General features: G+C 41.6%; 1 protein-coding gene across 1 annotated transcript in view; it reads right to left on the bottom strand.

Annotated features, from left to right (window-relative positions):
- Positions 1-12,566, bottom strand: part of LTK (leukocyte receptor tyrosine kinase) — a 51,210-nt gene that overhangs the window by 17,405 nt on the left and 21,239 nt on the right. The window contains exons 10-15 of the mRNA XM_041403095.1: positions 10,695-10,789; positions 5,837-5,938; positions 4,079-4,256; positions 3,412-3,562; positions 1,128-1,259; positions 434-590 (exon numbers count right to left, since the gene is read on the bottom strand). Coding sequence (XP_041259029.1) covers positions 434-590; positions 1,128-1,259; positions 3,412-3,562; positions 4,079-4,256; positions 5,837-5,938; positions 10,695-10,789 — 815 coding nt within the window. The remainder of the gene's footprint in view (positions 1-433; positions 591-1,127; positions 1,260-3,411; positions 3,563-4,078; positions 4,257-5,836; positions 5,939-10,694; positions 10,790-12,566) is intronic.

Consider the following 12,566-nt stretch of genomic DNA (forward strand, 5'->3'; position numbering starts at 1 on the left):
TTTCTTAGGAATGTATTCTAGACACAGCCATTACAAGATTATAGATAAGCTTCCATTTCTGATATAAATCCCATAATAGAATAGTTGTTGTTAGAGTTTAAGGGGAGTAAGAGGAAAATGTCTTCTCTTCAGAGGCCATTGTTACAGTGTGAAGGAGCAGTCTCATCCCCCAAACATAATTTTCTCCAATTCAGTTCATAGAAGAGAGAAGTCCTCCTGTGGAATGGCCTCTACTGGAGCACTCATCAGCTGTCCTGTGCATTCTCTTTTTATCTAGTGGCACAACATATAAGAAGATATCCCTTACAGACTACCAGCTACTGCTGCAGAAAAATTCCAAAAGGCTGAAAAAAAAGCCCTTCACTTCATGCCTACAGGACAATGGGTGTATTCAGCCACCTGACTCAGACCTTGTGTGGTTTTAGTGTCTCACCTGCTGCCCCAGTCCTCCCACTGACTCCAGGTACTGAGGTGCTGTTCTCATATTGTTCCAGGGGTACATCATCCAGGGAGTTGTCCTGAGCTTTCAGATAGGCCTTTCCTCCTCCTCCTGCTGCGATGAGCAAAGGTTCGAAAATGCCATCCTTCTGCTGGAAAACCCCCCATCAAACATAAGAACAACTTCACATCCCTTGGATATGCCAACTCACACAAATTTATCAAAGATGATGAAAGCATCCCAAAGAAGAGTGGCCTAAGGCCAGCGCAATGCTACTGCTTGTCTCATAGAATCATTACAAAAATAGTTCACATCATGTTCCTGAGTAAAAAAGTAACTGTTTAACTGAATGTCAAGGTTTTGTGATGCATTTTTAAAAAACTGCTGCCAGTATTAAAGTGGGATCCTGGAGCAATTCCCACATCTTAGCTGTTAAGGAATGAAGAACCAGTTCAGCTAGCCTAATGCAGGTGATAAATACAAACAGGGATATAAAAAGAGATAAACAACTAAAAAGACAAAAACCAAAGAAAGACAGAAAGAGGAGAGGGAAAGAGAGGCAGAAGAGAAAGATTCATTTTTCATAATCTTTTTAAAAATAACTGTTTATCATATGCCATGACTGACAGTGAGAGCTAGTTGCTCTGCTGGACGCTGGTCAGGCAGGATGCAAAGAGGAAATACTTACTCTGAAGATGTAGGTTGCTCCTCCTCCACCCCCACCTCCTCCAGCCCATTCCTTTAGGTCCCTTTTTTTTTTGTAATCTTCTTCAATGAGAGATGACTCCCCTAAGCAGATCTTCTGAGTTTCAGGATTTCCCTGAAAGGAGACAAGGAATGGAGTCAGACATCAGCAAAGTCCAACTCTTGAGACTTGTCTGTGTATTTCAGTGTAATAATGTGATAATTCTTGTCATGTATATTAGCCACATAAAAACCAGTATGTAGATTGTCTTTGTAGACAGTGACCTTTTCTGCTAGGACTGACAGCTGAGGGCTAGATCTGTCTATAACTTCTGATTTGCAAACTCACATTACACATGAAAATGAAAATAGAGATGCATATAGGAAAAAATGTAATAACTCATTGTTAATTTCACGTTAATTATATAATTAATATTTTGCATGTTTAGAACTTCTTATAACAAAAACATTTAAATTTTTTGGATTATGGATTAATTCTGAGAACTTTGTTACTGACACATTTACTGTTTATTTCTCAAGGAGATAAATGCATAACACAAAGGTGACCCACAGGTAGTTGAGAATAATCTATTGATACATCTTAGAAGAGTAATTTGGAGACACAGTTTCCTACTCCTGCACCAGTCTTATTGCCTGTGTCTTCTCATTCATGCAGAATCACAGAATGGGGAAGGCTGTAAGTGACCACTGGAGGTCATCTAGTCAGTCCAACCTCCCTGCTCAAGCAGACTTCTCTGGATGTAACTCAGGATTGTGTCCAGATGGGTTTTGACTATCTCCAGAGGAGACTCTACAATCCCTCTGGGGAACCTGTTCCAGTTCTCAGTCAACCTCACAGCAAAGAAGTTCTTCATCACATTCAGGTGGAACATGTAACATTTTCTGCCCATTGCATCTCATCCCAAGACTGAGACTGAGATTGATTGAAAATTGACTGAGAGAGAGCTCTTTCTCAATTCTGTTAGTGATGATGCATGGCCTTTCTTGTTGGTGGAGCAATTTGTCTGGTTAATTTAAACAGGAGAACAAAAGATGGCAAGGTAGATAAAGACCAGGGAAAAACAACTGCAGTAAATCTGAGGAGAGAGAATCAAGGTTTGGAGCTGCAGAACTTCTCCAGAGAAAGAAAAACAAACATTAGTCACCCAATATACAGATCCATCACGATTTTCCAAGCCAAAGAAAGTTGGGCTTTGGAAGTAGGAAAAATTAACTACAACTTTTTCCAGTAGCACCTGCCAAAGGGAGATAGTGGCGGTTTGTAATTTGCAATTTGGAGAACAAATGATGAAATGCAAGGAATTAATGAACAACTTTTCGGATTGTGACCTAAGACTAGAGGGTGCACTGAAAAGGGAACTGCAGACACACAAATGTATCTTTTATTTAAATAAATACCATTCTTTTACTATATAAAGTGAAGAAAGGGTGGGTTTAGAGTCCTTTGCAGCATCTGGGTAAGACATAATCTCCTGTGGGAAAGTAAACAGTAATTTCAAATGCCTACAGGAGTGGTTTATGCATCCCCAAACACACAGTGTGTGAGGAAAAACAGCTTTGTTCCTGGGCAGGGGTTAACAGCATTTCTGGAACAAGGCAGTATCAAAAACTGATGCTGAAAAGAGGTGACCTAAGTGACAAAAGGACTTTCAGATCATTTGGTATAGCATTTTGAGGACACACATATAAGTGTTCATGTCACCAATTTCCATTTCTCTTGAGTGTTTTTTCATCATCACAAAAATCTAATTCAGGGGCTGCTGGAGTTAGTGGGAAGATTCTCAGTGGTTTTGGTAGGCTTTGGACTCAGACTTTAGTCTCTAAGCCTAGAGAGTATGTAACACAGTGCAGCCACCACACTGCTGGATGATTCCATAAATAATAGTAAATTTTCTGAAAATCCTGGCAGACAGCAAAAACCCTGGACTGTGGAAAAACAAGAGAGGGAGCACATCACTTGCCTAGGAGCTTCCCGCTTACAATAACCACAAGAGAGCTGATGAAGAACTTATTTCAAACACCAGGAGCTTAAAGCAAAGTTTCTGTGGGCTTCATATTTGTTTGTACATTTTGGGATTGTTTTTCTTTTCAGTGTACTTTATATCCGTTTTGAGATTCTTTCTAACTTCTTTTATTGGGTCTTTCCTGTCTCCTGACTGGATTTCATTGCTGGATTCTGGGATTTCTATCTTTTACCACCAAACCCCAAGCCACCCACTGAATAGTATCTGCAAGGTCTCTGCCCACATGTGCTTCGTGGCCCTCACCCCAGGGCAGGCATCCTCCCCCTGCTGCCCCACTAAGATGTACAGCAGCTCATCTTTCTCCAGGTGGAAGGTGGCTGAGATGAAGACCCCGTGGGACCTCTTATTGTGGTTTTTGGCTCCCTTCCCCCCGGCTGCTCCATAGGCAGAAATCCTGCAAGACAAAGTAAATAAATGAAGAAACAGCTCTCACAATTCTCATCCCCAAAGTAAATCCATCTACAAGGTCTCCCAGCCTTCACTTCCAAACACAATTCTCTAGAGCAGGCTCCTCTGCTGTAGCAGCTTGTGACTATTCTTTGTCTGAGACCCATGTAGCTAGGCTGCACAAGAGGACAGACCAACCCTCACCCGAGTACTGGAAGCAGAGACTGCAGGAATAAATAGCATGAGCTGGTATAGCCCAGAAGTCTAAGGCTACAGGACTGAGGTGATGGCAGCACTCCTTGGCTGCATGCCCACTCTCACTCCTCTTCTGATCTTTTCTACATCTCCGCTCATCCTTCCGTGCTTCACGGTAGCTCAGATATATCCTAATAACTACTGCTCCTATTTCTTCTCTGTCCCCTCCACCCACTCAGCACAGGTGGTCCCACACTTGTGCTTGTTGAAACTGCACAAACAAAAAGCAGTCAGAGATGGCTGCCCCCCAGCACACACTGATCCTCACCTGTATCTGTTTGTGGCTGGCACTCTCCAGACTTGCACTCCCCGGAGCCTGCCCTCCTTCTCCACAGTCACTGACACATTGCTGTTCTTGTAGGCACTGTCACACTGAGCTTGAGTTGGCCCATGGGGACCACTGGCACCACACGTTGAGAACCACCACAGAACAACAGTTGTGTCCCCTGTGACCAAAAAGCAAGAGTTGAGTCAGATGTGAGCTTCCCTGCATTTCTCAGTACTTACCTTATATCCACTTTCTTCTAGTCATAGCACAACTACTGCTTTGTTATGGTCGCTTTTGCTTTTCTCCTCTCTCACCTTATTTCCTGCACACTATTTGATAAATCATGGGCTGAAGATAAAGTTTATCAGTTGGGTGTGAGGGGGGGAAAGGAAAAGGGAAGATGGACTGAACTTCTAAGAAGGGGTTTATCCAAGTGTCTCACAGACATGATCAAATTCCTCTTCTCAGTGCCAATTTGAAGCAAGAAGATATTCAACTTTCCAAATGAGAACTAAACCATGTACACAGAGTCAAGGGTTGAAAACATCTCTCATTACAGCTAGTGACCATTTATGAAACACAGTGAAAGTTTGAAGAGACTTGTCTCAGGCTTGCACAAGAAGCCTGTGGCAACAGAAACAGCCTGGGAACAGCCTCTTGCTACCATCTGTAGGGACCCTTCTTCCCCAAGAATTTTCTTTCCTCGTTCTCATTAAGCATTATTCTTTTGTTTCTACAACAGTGCAGCAGATAAGGATGTTCTCCATTTCACAACCATTCCAAACAACTCCGTCTTCTCCACTGAATTAGATGAGGCCTAAGAATAAAACTTTTCAGTAATGTATCTAAAAACTGTGTGATGCAGTTTGTGCACAAAAGCCAGGGTCAAAAGTAGAACTGTTTAAGAGCTGAATGACTAAAATAGAGGTAAAAATTACAGACTTTTAAAAGAAAAATTCCAATCTTATTTAAAGGAAACGGCAAGCAAAACTACCCCCAACATCCTGTGAACATGCAGATGGATCTATGCAGTATGAGTTTCAGCTGCATTACATCATTCCCCGGAGCTAATGGGAACAGACAGCAGTACTGTTTGTCACATTCCAGGTGGACACAGCCTTCAGGAGCTGGGACAGCCACACACTGGTATTTTTTTGCCACAAACAGCCTCAAGAAAACATCTTCTCCTCACCTTCTCCTTTAGAGACTTCTTCTCATCCACAAAATACTTATCTGTCCTCCAGAGTGGATCTCTACCACTACCAGTAAATTAGTCCTCCGTGTTCCCTTGTTCTCCTACTTTTTAATCCAATTTTTCTCTTCAGTGGCTTTCCTCATCCTTACTTACCTCTTCCTGGATTTTCATCTTTACACCACTATTCTACACTCACTTTATTAATCTTTAATGCTCAGCACTATTTCTACTCCCAAATTTCTATACAGGTCTATGCCTTTTGTTCCTAAGCTGCCTTTCCATGCACTCTGAATCTGAGTCATGCAGCATCTGTTTTCACTTGAAGAGATTCTGCTTTTCTTTAAAGAGGACCTGCCTTCTCAGGACTGGTGAGCTGGGCTCCAGCAAACTGCTTGTCTATAGCCAAACCTGGAGAGACTACCTGACACAGTCTCCACACCTTTGGCATCTTTGGATTATATATAGTTACTTCACTGCTGTAGGCAGGCAGATCACACAAAGGAGACAGGAATGGAGCCACCTTTTATAGGCAAGAGACAGCTTTTCAGTACAGAATCATTTACCTGGGAGGGAGGGCTCTTCCAGGGGGTTCAGAAGATGTTCATCCAGGATACTAATCTCACGTGGGTACTGGCGTTTCCCAGCAAAATGATTCAGTTGTCTTCCTGTAATAGTTTGTAGAACAGAGGAAAGAGGTTGGAGGATGGTAGAAAAGAGCAATGGAAAACTGAAAGACTACATGAATTAATTAAATACAACCATGTGGTTAAGATAAGTAACTATTACCTTGGATAGAAAAGGTGTTTTGAGCAATCATAATTTCGTATTACTCTTTTGAGCCCATGTCTTAGGTAAGCTACTTGTATCTGTGCTGAAGCAGTGGGTCTTCACATAAACACAGACCCTCCATGTTATCCCATGCAGGATAAGCTCCTTAGTCTGCAATTTCCCATAGTTGTGATTATAGGAGATTTTAGGGAAAATGTAGTGTGGGAGAACAGATACCAGGTATTGATGTTCTGCTGGTCAAACAGGCAGGTGACAATTCTGGACAGTCAAATGACTGGAGGTGTAAAGGAGAGTGGTGACAAAAAATCATTGTATTTGGTTCTGAATAGTGCCATGGCAAGTAACCCAGCTTAACAGATCACTCCCACCTCAGCAACCAACTTTGAGCACCTGAGAGCTCACTTAGAGAACAAATAACTAAATAAAATTACATGCCCCACTAACATACACAGTTAAGTAACAGAAGCATACCCTTGTCACAAGCTGCTAATCTTTGGACAAACCTTTTTGAAAATCACAGAGCAAAACCATACATTTCTGACCACTGAGACAGACCTTTGAAAACCAGCCCTTTCTTAGAGAGGAGCAATTTCAAATCAATTGCTGATCCAAATCATCTGAATGCATTGAGAACACCCCAACACCAATGCTGCCTTAGAACAGGAAAAAGTAATAATGAAGCCTTGCCTCATAATCTGCAAGCATCCTGTTTCAATAGTAAAATTACCCATTTTCATGCAGATTTTTGATTGGAAAATTTCTAAGAAAAAGGACAGGCTTCTTTCAATTTTGTGAGCCCTCAGTTAATTTAATACTGAACATTTTTCATCAGTTGAAAAACATTACAAATATTTAAATTTGTTCCAGTTGTGAGAATCTAACAGCTGTCTGATATTCTACTGAAAAGAGACTCACTCAGTTCCAGATGGACAATTATCTCTGCCACAAAGCCACTGCTCTAAATAGCAATAATTAACACCCTTGTTAGCTGTGTCAGAAAGGCCAAATAACTAATTGAAGCATGGAGACCTTGCTGAGCTTTTACTCCTGAGAATATTCCCCCCAGGTCTGACTGAAAGCACATTGATGTATGGAAATAAAAGAAAGCTTTGTACTGACACACTCTGCTCATACTGAGAGGGAGAACTTCAATGGAGGAAGTGGTCAAGCCAGTGAAAAATGAAATTAACCCAAAACTAATGAAATTAATCAAATGCAAGGAGGAAAACAGAATGAAAAATACAATGCATGGCCAGAAAAGATGCTCCCCAAGGCCTGCACTGAATTACAAATTCCAAAGGTCACAACAGTTTCAGACACTTAGCGATATACCAGAAGTCTAGTTATGTTTTCCAGAGCAAAGGAATGTAAATCACTCTGTGAAACAGATAGTTGATCTGTGTGTCTGCATGGATTTTTTTGTGGCATCCCAATGAGTATCCTAAGACAATGCCTCATTTCCAAACAAACAGTCTTTCCTCCTTTTCCAAACAGTCTCAAACACTTGCTCTCCTGGAGAAACTTTCTGTCTCCTCCACACTAAGCAGCAGATCAGCTGCACCACAGGCTGAGCATCGCCCTCTCCGCATGAGCTGTTAATCCTTCAAAAGCTGATGTTTTATGCACTCTCAGACACAAGCTTGTAAGGTGGCATTTTCTACAAACCTAGCGTAGTCTGGGACCCAAGGGCTGGTTCTTCAGTCTATTTTAGTTTCCACTTCCTCTTCTAACAGCCAACATATTGACAGTAGAGTGAATAGAAAGGAATAAGAATTGATTCATATTAAGGTGTATCTATATTAAAAAATGCAAAGAGCATAGACTTCCTTACTCCAGGTTTTAGCTAACACTGATTTCCCCATTGAAATGAGACAGAGGGAAGTGTAAAGGAGAAAGAGACATCTTCTGCAGGCTGAGAGCTAAAATAATTTACTCGTTCATTGCTTCAATATCTCTGTGACTGTAGTGAAAATGGAGATAGAGATCTGGTGGCTGAGATTAATCAGAGTAAGATGCCTCACAGGATCCTCAAGGTGTGAATGGTCTCCTCAGAGATCCCACCTCACTAATGATGATTGCAGTACTCCTGAAAATCAGACTTTGCTGAATCAGGGACCCTAAAATCAAGAAGTAGAGGCAATCTGTACAAAAGCTCTCTTTGGACAGTCTTGCCATTTATAAAGCAATCTCCTGGGAAATTGAAAACTATGCACAGACTGAAATTTCTAGGCCAGGGCAGTAGATATTGATAGACCACCGACCTGTGATCTTAATGACAATAATACAATATGTAGCGCACCAAAAGATAATAGTAAAAGCAGTGAGAAGGGCAACCCAACTATCAGCTTTCTATTTGCTGTGCTAGTCCACATTTTCATGTTAAAACACTCAAAATTCAGACCTCTTCCTATATAAGCACTATTTCACTGAAACTATTAAGTTTCAGTGAAACTTATTATAATTAACTATTAAGTAAATCTTTATGCCTGTCTGCCTGAAGCTCTCACAATGAACCAGACATGCCATCCAGACTGTGACACTGTCTTACACAAGGTGATTGTATAAGCCAATATGTGGTTTCGCCTCACCCTTTTCACAGGGAAAAACATCTGTCAATGCCCAGGAGCTGCCATCCAAAGAATGGTCTGTTTGGGTTTTGTCCTTATTGATGTCTCTTGAGCTGCCCTCACCACTCAGTTGTTCACTTAAATCTTACTGAACCTTCTCAGTTTTAAGGTCTGTGGAAAACCTCACCTTCTTTCCCACCTTGCATACAAAAACAGTGCTTTCATATAGCACTGGGTTTTGTAGACTTGAACTACAAGATTGAAATAGATGGAGAAAATAATATTTACATCCTAGCAAGCAGCAAATCCTTCCTTCCTGCCATACATCCTTCCTGCTGCCCTCATGAAAAGAATTCACTGCTTGGATTTTAATTGGCTCTGTCTCTGACATCTGAAACCTGTCCTTGCCAGGGAGAAGTAATTTCATTACTGAAAATACAGCAGAGCTCCTGGGCTTCTCTGTAACCTAACTGAATTAAAGTCATGAGAAGACAAATACAAGGGGGCTGCTCTCAGAGGCGAGAAAACGTCAACTTGCAAAGAGGATTCAAGGAACAGTGGCAAGTGCAAGGCTTCCGAGAAATGCTTCCATTGTGCTATGTTTCTTCTGCATGACTCACACATCTCTGGGTCGTGCCTTCAGATGGGGTAAGTCCAGCTGCTCCTGGACATCGGTGCAATTCATCCCAGTTGAAAATAACGAGTAGCCTGGGTGGTCTAATGGACAAGCTCTGATAACATTGCTGCAGGGGCATTTACACCCCACCTGTTTGCCAAACACCTACACCACTCCCAGCAAAATGTTGTGGCTAAACTGGAGGATCTGAGAGCAGTAAACTCCAGCAGCTGGGTGCACATCAGCTGGCCCAAGTGCATCTGGAGTCACCCCCTTCATCTTCCTCAAGATTCCAAAACAAACTGCTAGCATGGAGGTTGGGAGAGAGGACTGTAAAGAGCTGGAGTGAAAAAATGAAATTACCATAAGGATCAGCTTTTCCTCTTAATTTCAAGTGAAACTGTGCATACTCAGCATTTTATAGAAGAGTAGTTTCAGTGCTCACAGAACAAAGGGACAGAGAACAGGACACTGAATCAGAAAAGGATGAAAAGGAATAGTGGCTTCTGTTGATGAGCTTTTAACACATCTATTTTGACATAAGCCTTCCCATATGTTATGTTAGGCTACAGCTAGCCAGGGACATGCTATGACCCTAAATATTGTGTGCAGTGGCATGTAGAGTGTCACAGTATCACCAACCCACATTTTTCTTCTGCAACAGAATTCACCATTCAAGTATTGTATATCTTCCAGTTTCTTTCCAATAGAGCTTTTTTTTTTTTTCTGACAGGGACAAAAGAAAGTAGTTTCTAATATTTGCAAATAGCTCAAGTACCTAAATTCTTTCCCCTTGTCTGCTTAAAAAATCCACTACAACTCCTGCTATCATGTTTCAAATGGTAGCACTGGCTCAATTTTTCTCTGGAATAGTTGTCAGTCACATTCACAGCAATGAAGCAAAGGAAAGCTGTTATATATCTGGCAGTGATAGCTAATGCACCTCCTTACAGACTAAAACAAACTTGTTGGAGTAATCTAAATTTTATTGTCAGAGAGTCAATTTACTCCTTCATTTTTTTCCTTTTCTCCACAAAAATATGGTGACTTTTGCCTTTGACTTCAACAAATTTGTTTCAGGTATCAATTACCACGGTGCATAGATCAGCAGGGACTGTGGAAAAAGAGTGTGATGTAATCCCTCCATTTAGGCTAAGGAATAAGTTTAATGTTTCTTGCCAAGACACACAGACAGGTCTCAACTATGTGATACAGAATATCCCAGTTTAGAGGAAAAAAAAGAGCACTGGGAGACTCTGACACAGAGTAAAATTGCCTCTACTTGCAATCTTCAGTATATCTGTGATAAAATGGCATTCTGCTGAAAAAGCTGACACAAAAGATCCATGCACACTCTGTGAGGAGAACAGAATGTGTGTCCTGGACCTGTGGTAGTGCTGATTACACTGCCTAAATTTTCGGGAGGATTCTGCAACATTTGTGGCTCACCATCAGTGAAGCAGTCCAGGCCAAATGTAATGTTGTCGATAGCAATGTCAGCTTGGGAATTCCAGCCCCAGGTTGCCAGGAGTTCCAGTTGAAACCTTTGCAATAAGACAGACATTTTAGAGAAAACTGACAAAGGACTAAGGAGAGGGAAAACCAAAACAAACAAACAAACAAACAGCCTCCCTAAAAATACAATGTTCAATTATAATGGAAAAAACATAATCAATATTTAGAATTTTTCCTCCAGACAACTCCAGCTGAGCAGCCAAAGGGTTTGCTCTAAGTCTTAGACACATATAAACCCCTTGTAAGTGCCACAACATTCATACAATTTCTCATTTAATGGGGAACAAGAATAAGAGCCCTACTTCCCCTGCAGTCTGCACATACATACAAGCAACTCTCTCCCACTAGTTTTTATACACAAACAACTATCCATATTCAATTACCAAAACCAGGGAATTAGACTGGGGGAAAAAAAATTATCTTACTTTCCACCCCCAAGGAGATAGAGTAAAAACTGAGCAGAATATCCAAATGTCTTGGGCCTGATCCTCAGTGTAACTCAGAAGGTGACATGAGTTTATTTCAGAAGGGTAAGACATTATAAATTCAGCCATAATTCCTTGAAGAGTTAGCTCCCTGGGCTGTCTCATCTTTTTCCACTATGACCAGGTGTTCCTTATCTAGGAGCTCTGTCACGTCCATGTGTATTTCTACCTTCTGATTTCACAAGGAAGAAAGAAAAGGAACTGAGGGACATCCTTCTAATGGATAGAACTGAATTGTTTTTCACTGAATTTCAGAAATAAACAGATGTCTGATGTCCAGTCCATTTAGAGCTTATTAAAAGCATATGGGCAGGTCCTCTACTGCTGTCTCTGGTAAAACTCAATGATGATTTATGAGAGATCAAGCACTGACCTGCCTAACACATTAATCATTCAGCCTAGAAACACACTTGTCCCAAATTAGTGGCAATAAAATATGTGTGTGCATTCCACCCACCAACCAAATGTTGGTTGATATCCACAGTTAGTTCCATGGCTGCATAAAAATCTTTAGGGATAAACTGCTTTTACCTCAACTCAAGAATGACCCCTTGTGCTTAAATGAAAGTATCCACACCTTCAGGATCTGAGCACTCTGGGAGTAAGTGCAGCAAATGCAAGTTAAGGATCTCTTGAAAGATCTCTTAGCTGTTAGTGGGGGAATTTTTCATTAGATCCCCTTCCTACAGAAACCCTCCTCTTTAATAGCAAGCTTAGCAAGAGCATTTTCAAACCTTGTGTATAAGTCCACTGACAAATGACAATAATTCCCTTGTCTATCTGGTGGAAGAGAGTCAGAGCACCCTGAGCCCACAACCAAGGGCCCTTGTAGGACCCACAGGCAGAGCACCACATCCTACCCCTTACTTAAGGCACCCACATGGCATTCTACCCTTGGTCAGGTCAATCTGCTGTGCCTGGTCCATGGATACAGAGCAGACAAGGGTCCCTGGCACTGCACTGCAAGGTAGGTTACTGCTCCACAAGGAGGAGCAGAACAGTACGAGGGGGATCTTGAGGAACAACAGTGCAAGAGGGACCTTGAGAAATGACACCCCCCTCTGCCCTCAGTGCATGAGAATTGACATTTTGTAACCTCTAGGCTCTGTATGCCTCCCCTTCCTTTTAACTTCAGAAAAAGGGGAGGAATTTGTCTTTTGAACTCAATGCTGTTTTAGCCAGAGGGGCTTCCAGTGTTCCTGTTCATTGATCTCATTTTGCTGACTCCAACAAATTATGTTCTCCAGCTCTCTGTTGTCTGGTCTTCTGCTTGTTTGGTTTTCTCCTGATAGCATTGTTTCTCCTTGTGTGTGAACCAAGT

Source organism: Onychostruthus taczanowskii, unplaced genomic scaffold (genome assembly GCF_017590055.1).
Source record: "Onychostruthus taczanowskii isolate IOZ18803 unplaced genomic scaffold, ASM1759005v1 scaffold1, whole genome shotgun sequence".
NCBI classification, from domain to species: domain Eukaryota; kingdom Metazoa; phylum Chordata; class Aves; order Passeriformes; family Passeridae; genus Onychostruthus; species Onychostruthus taczanowskii.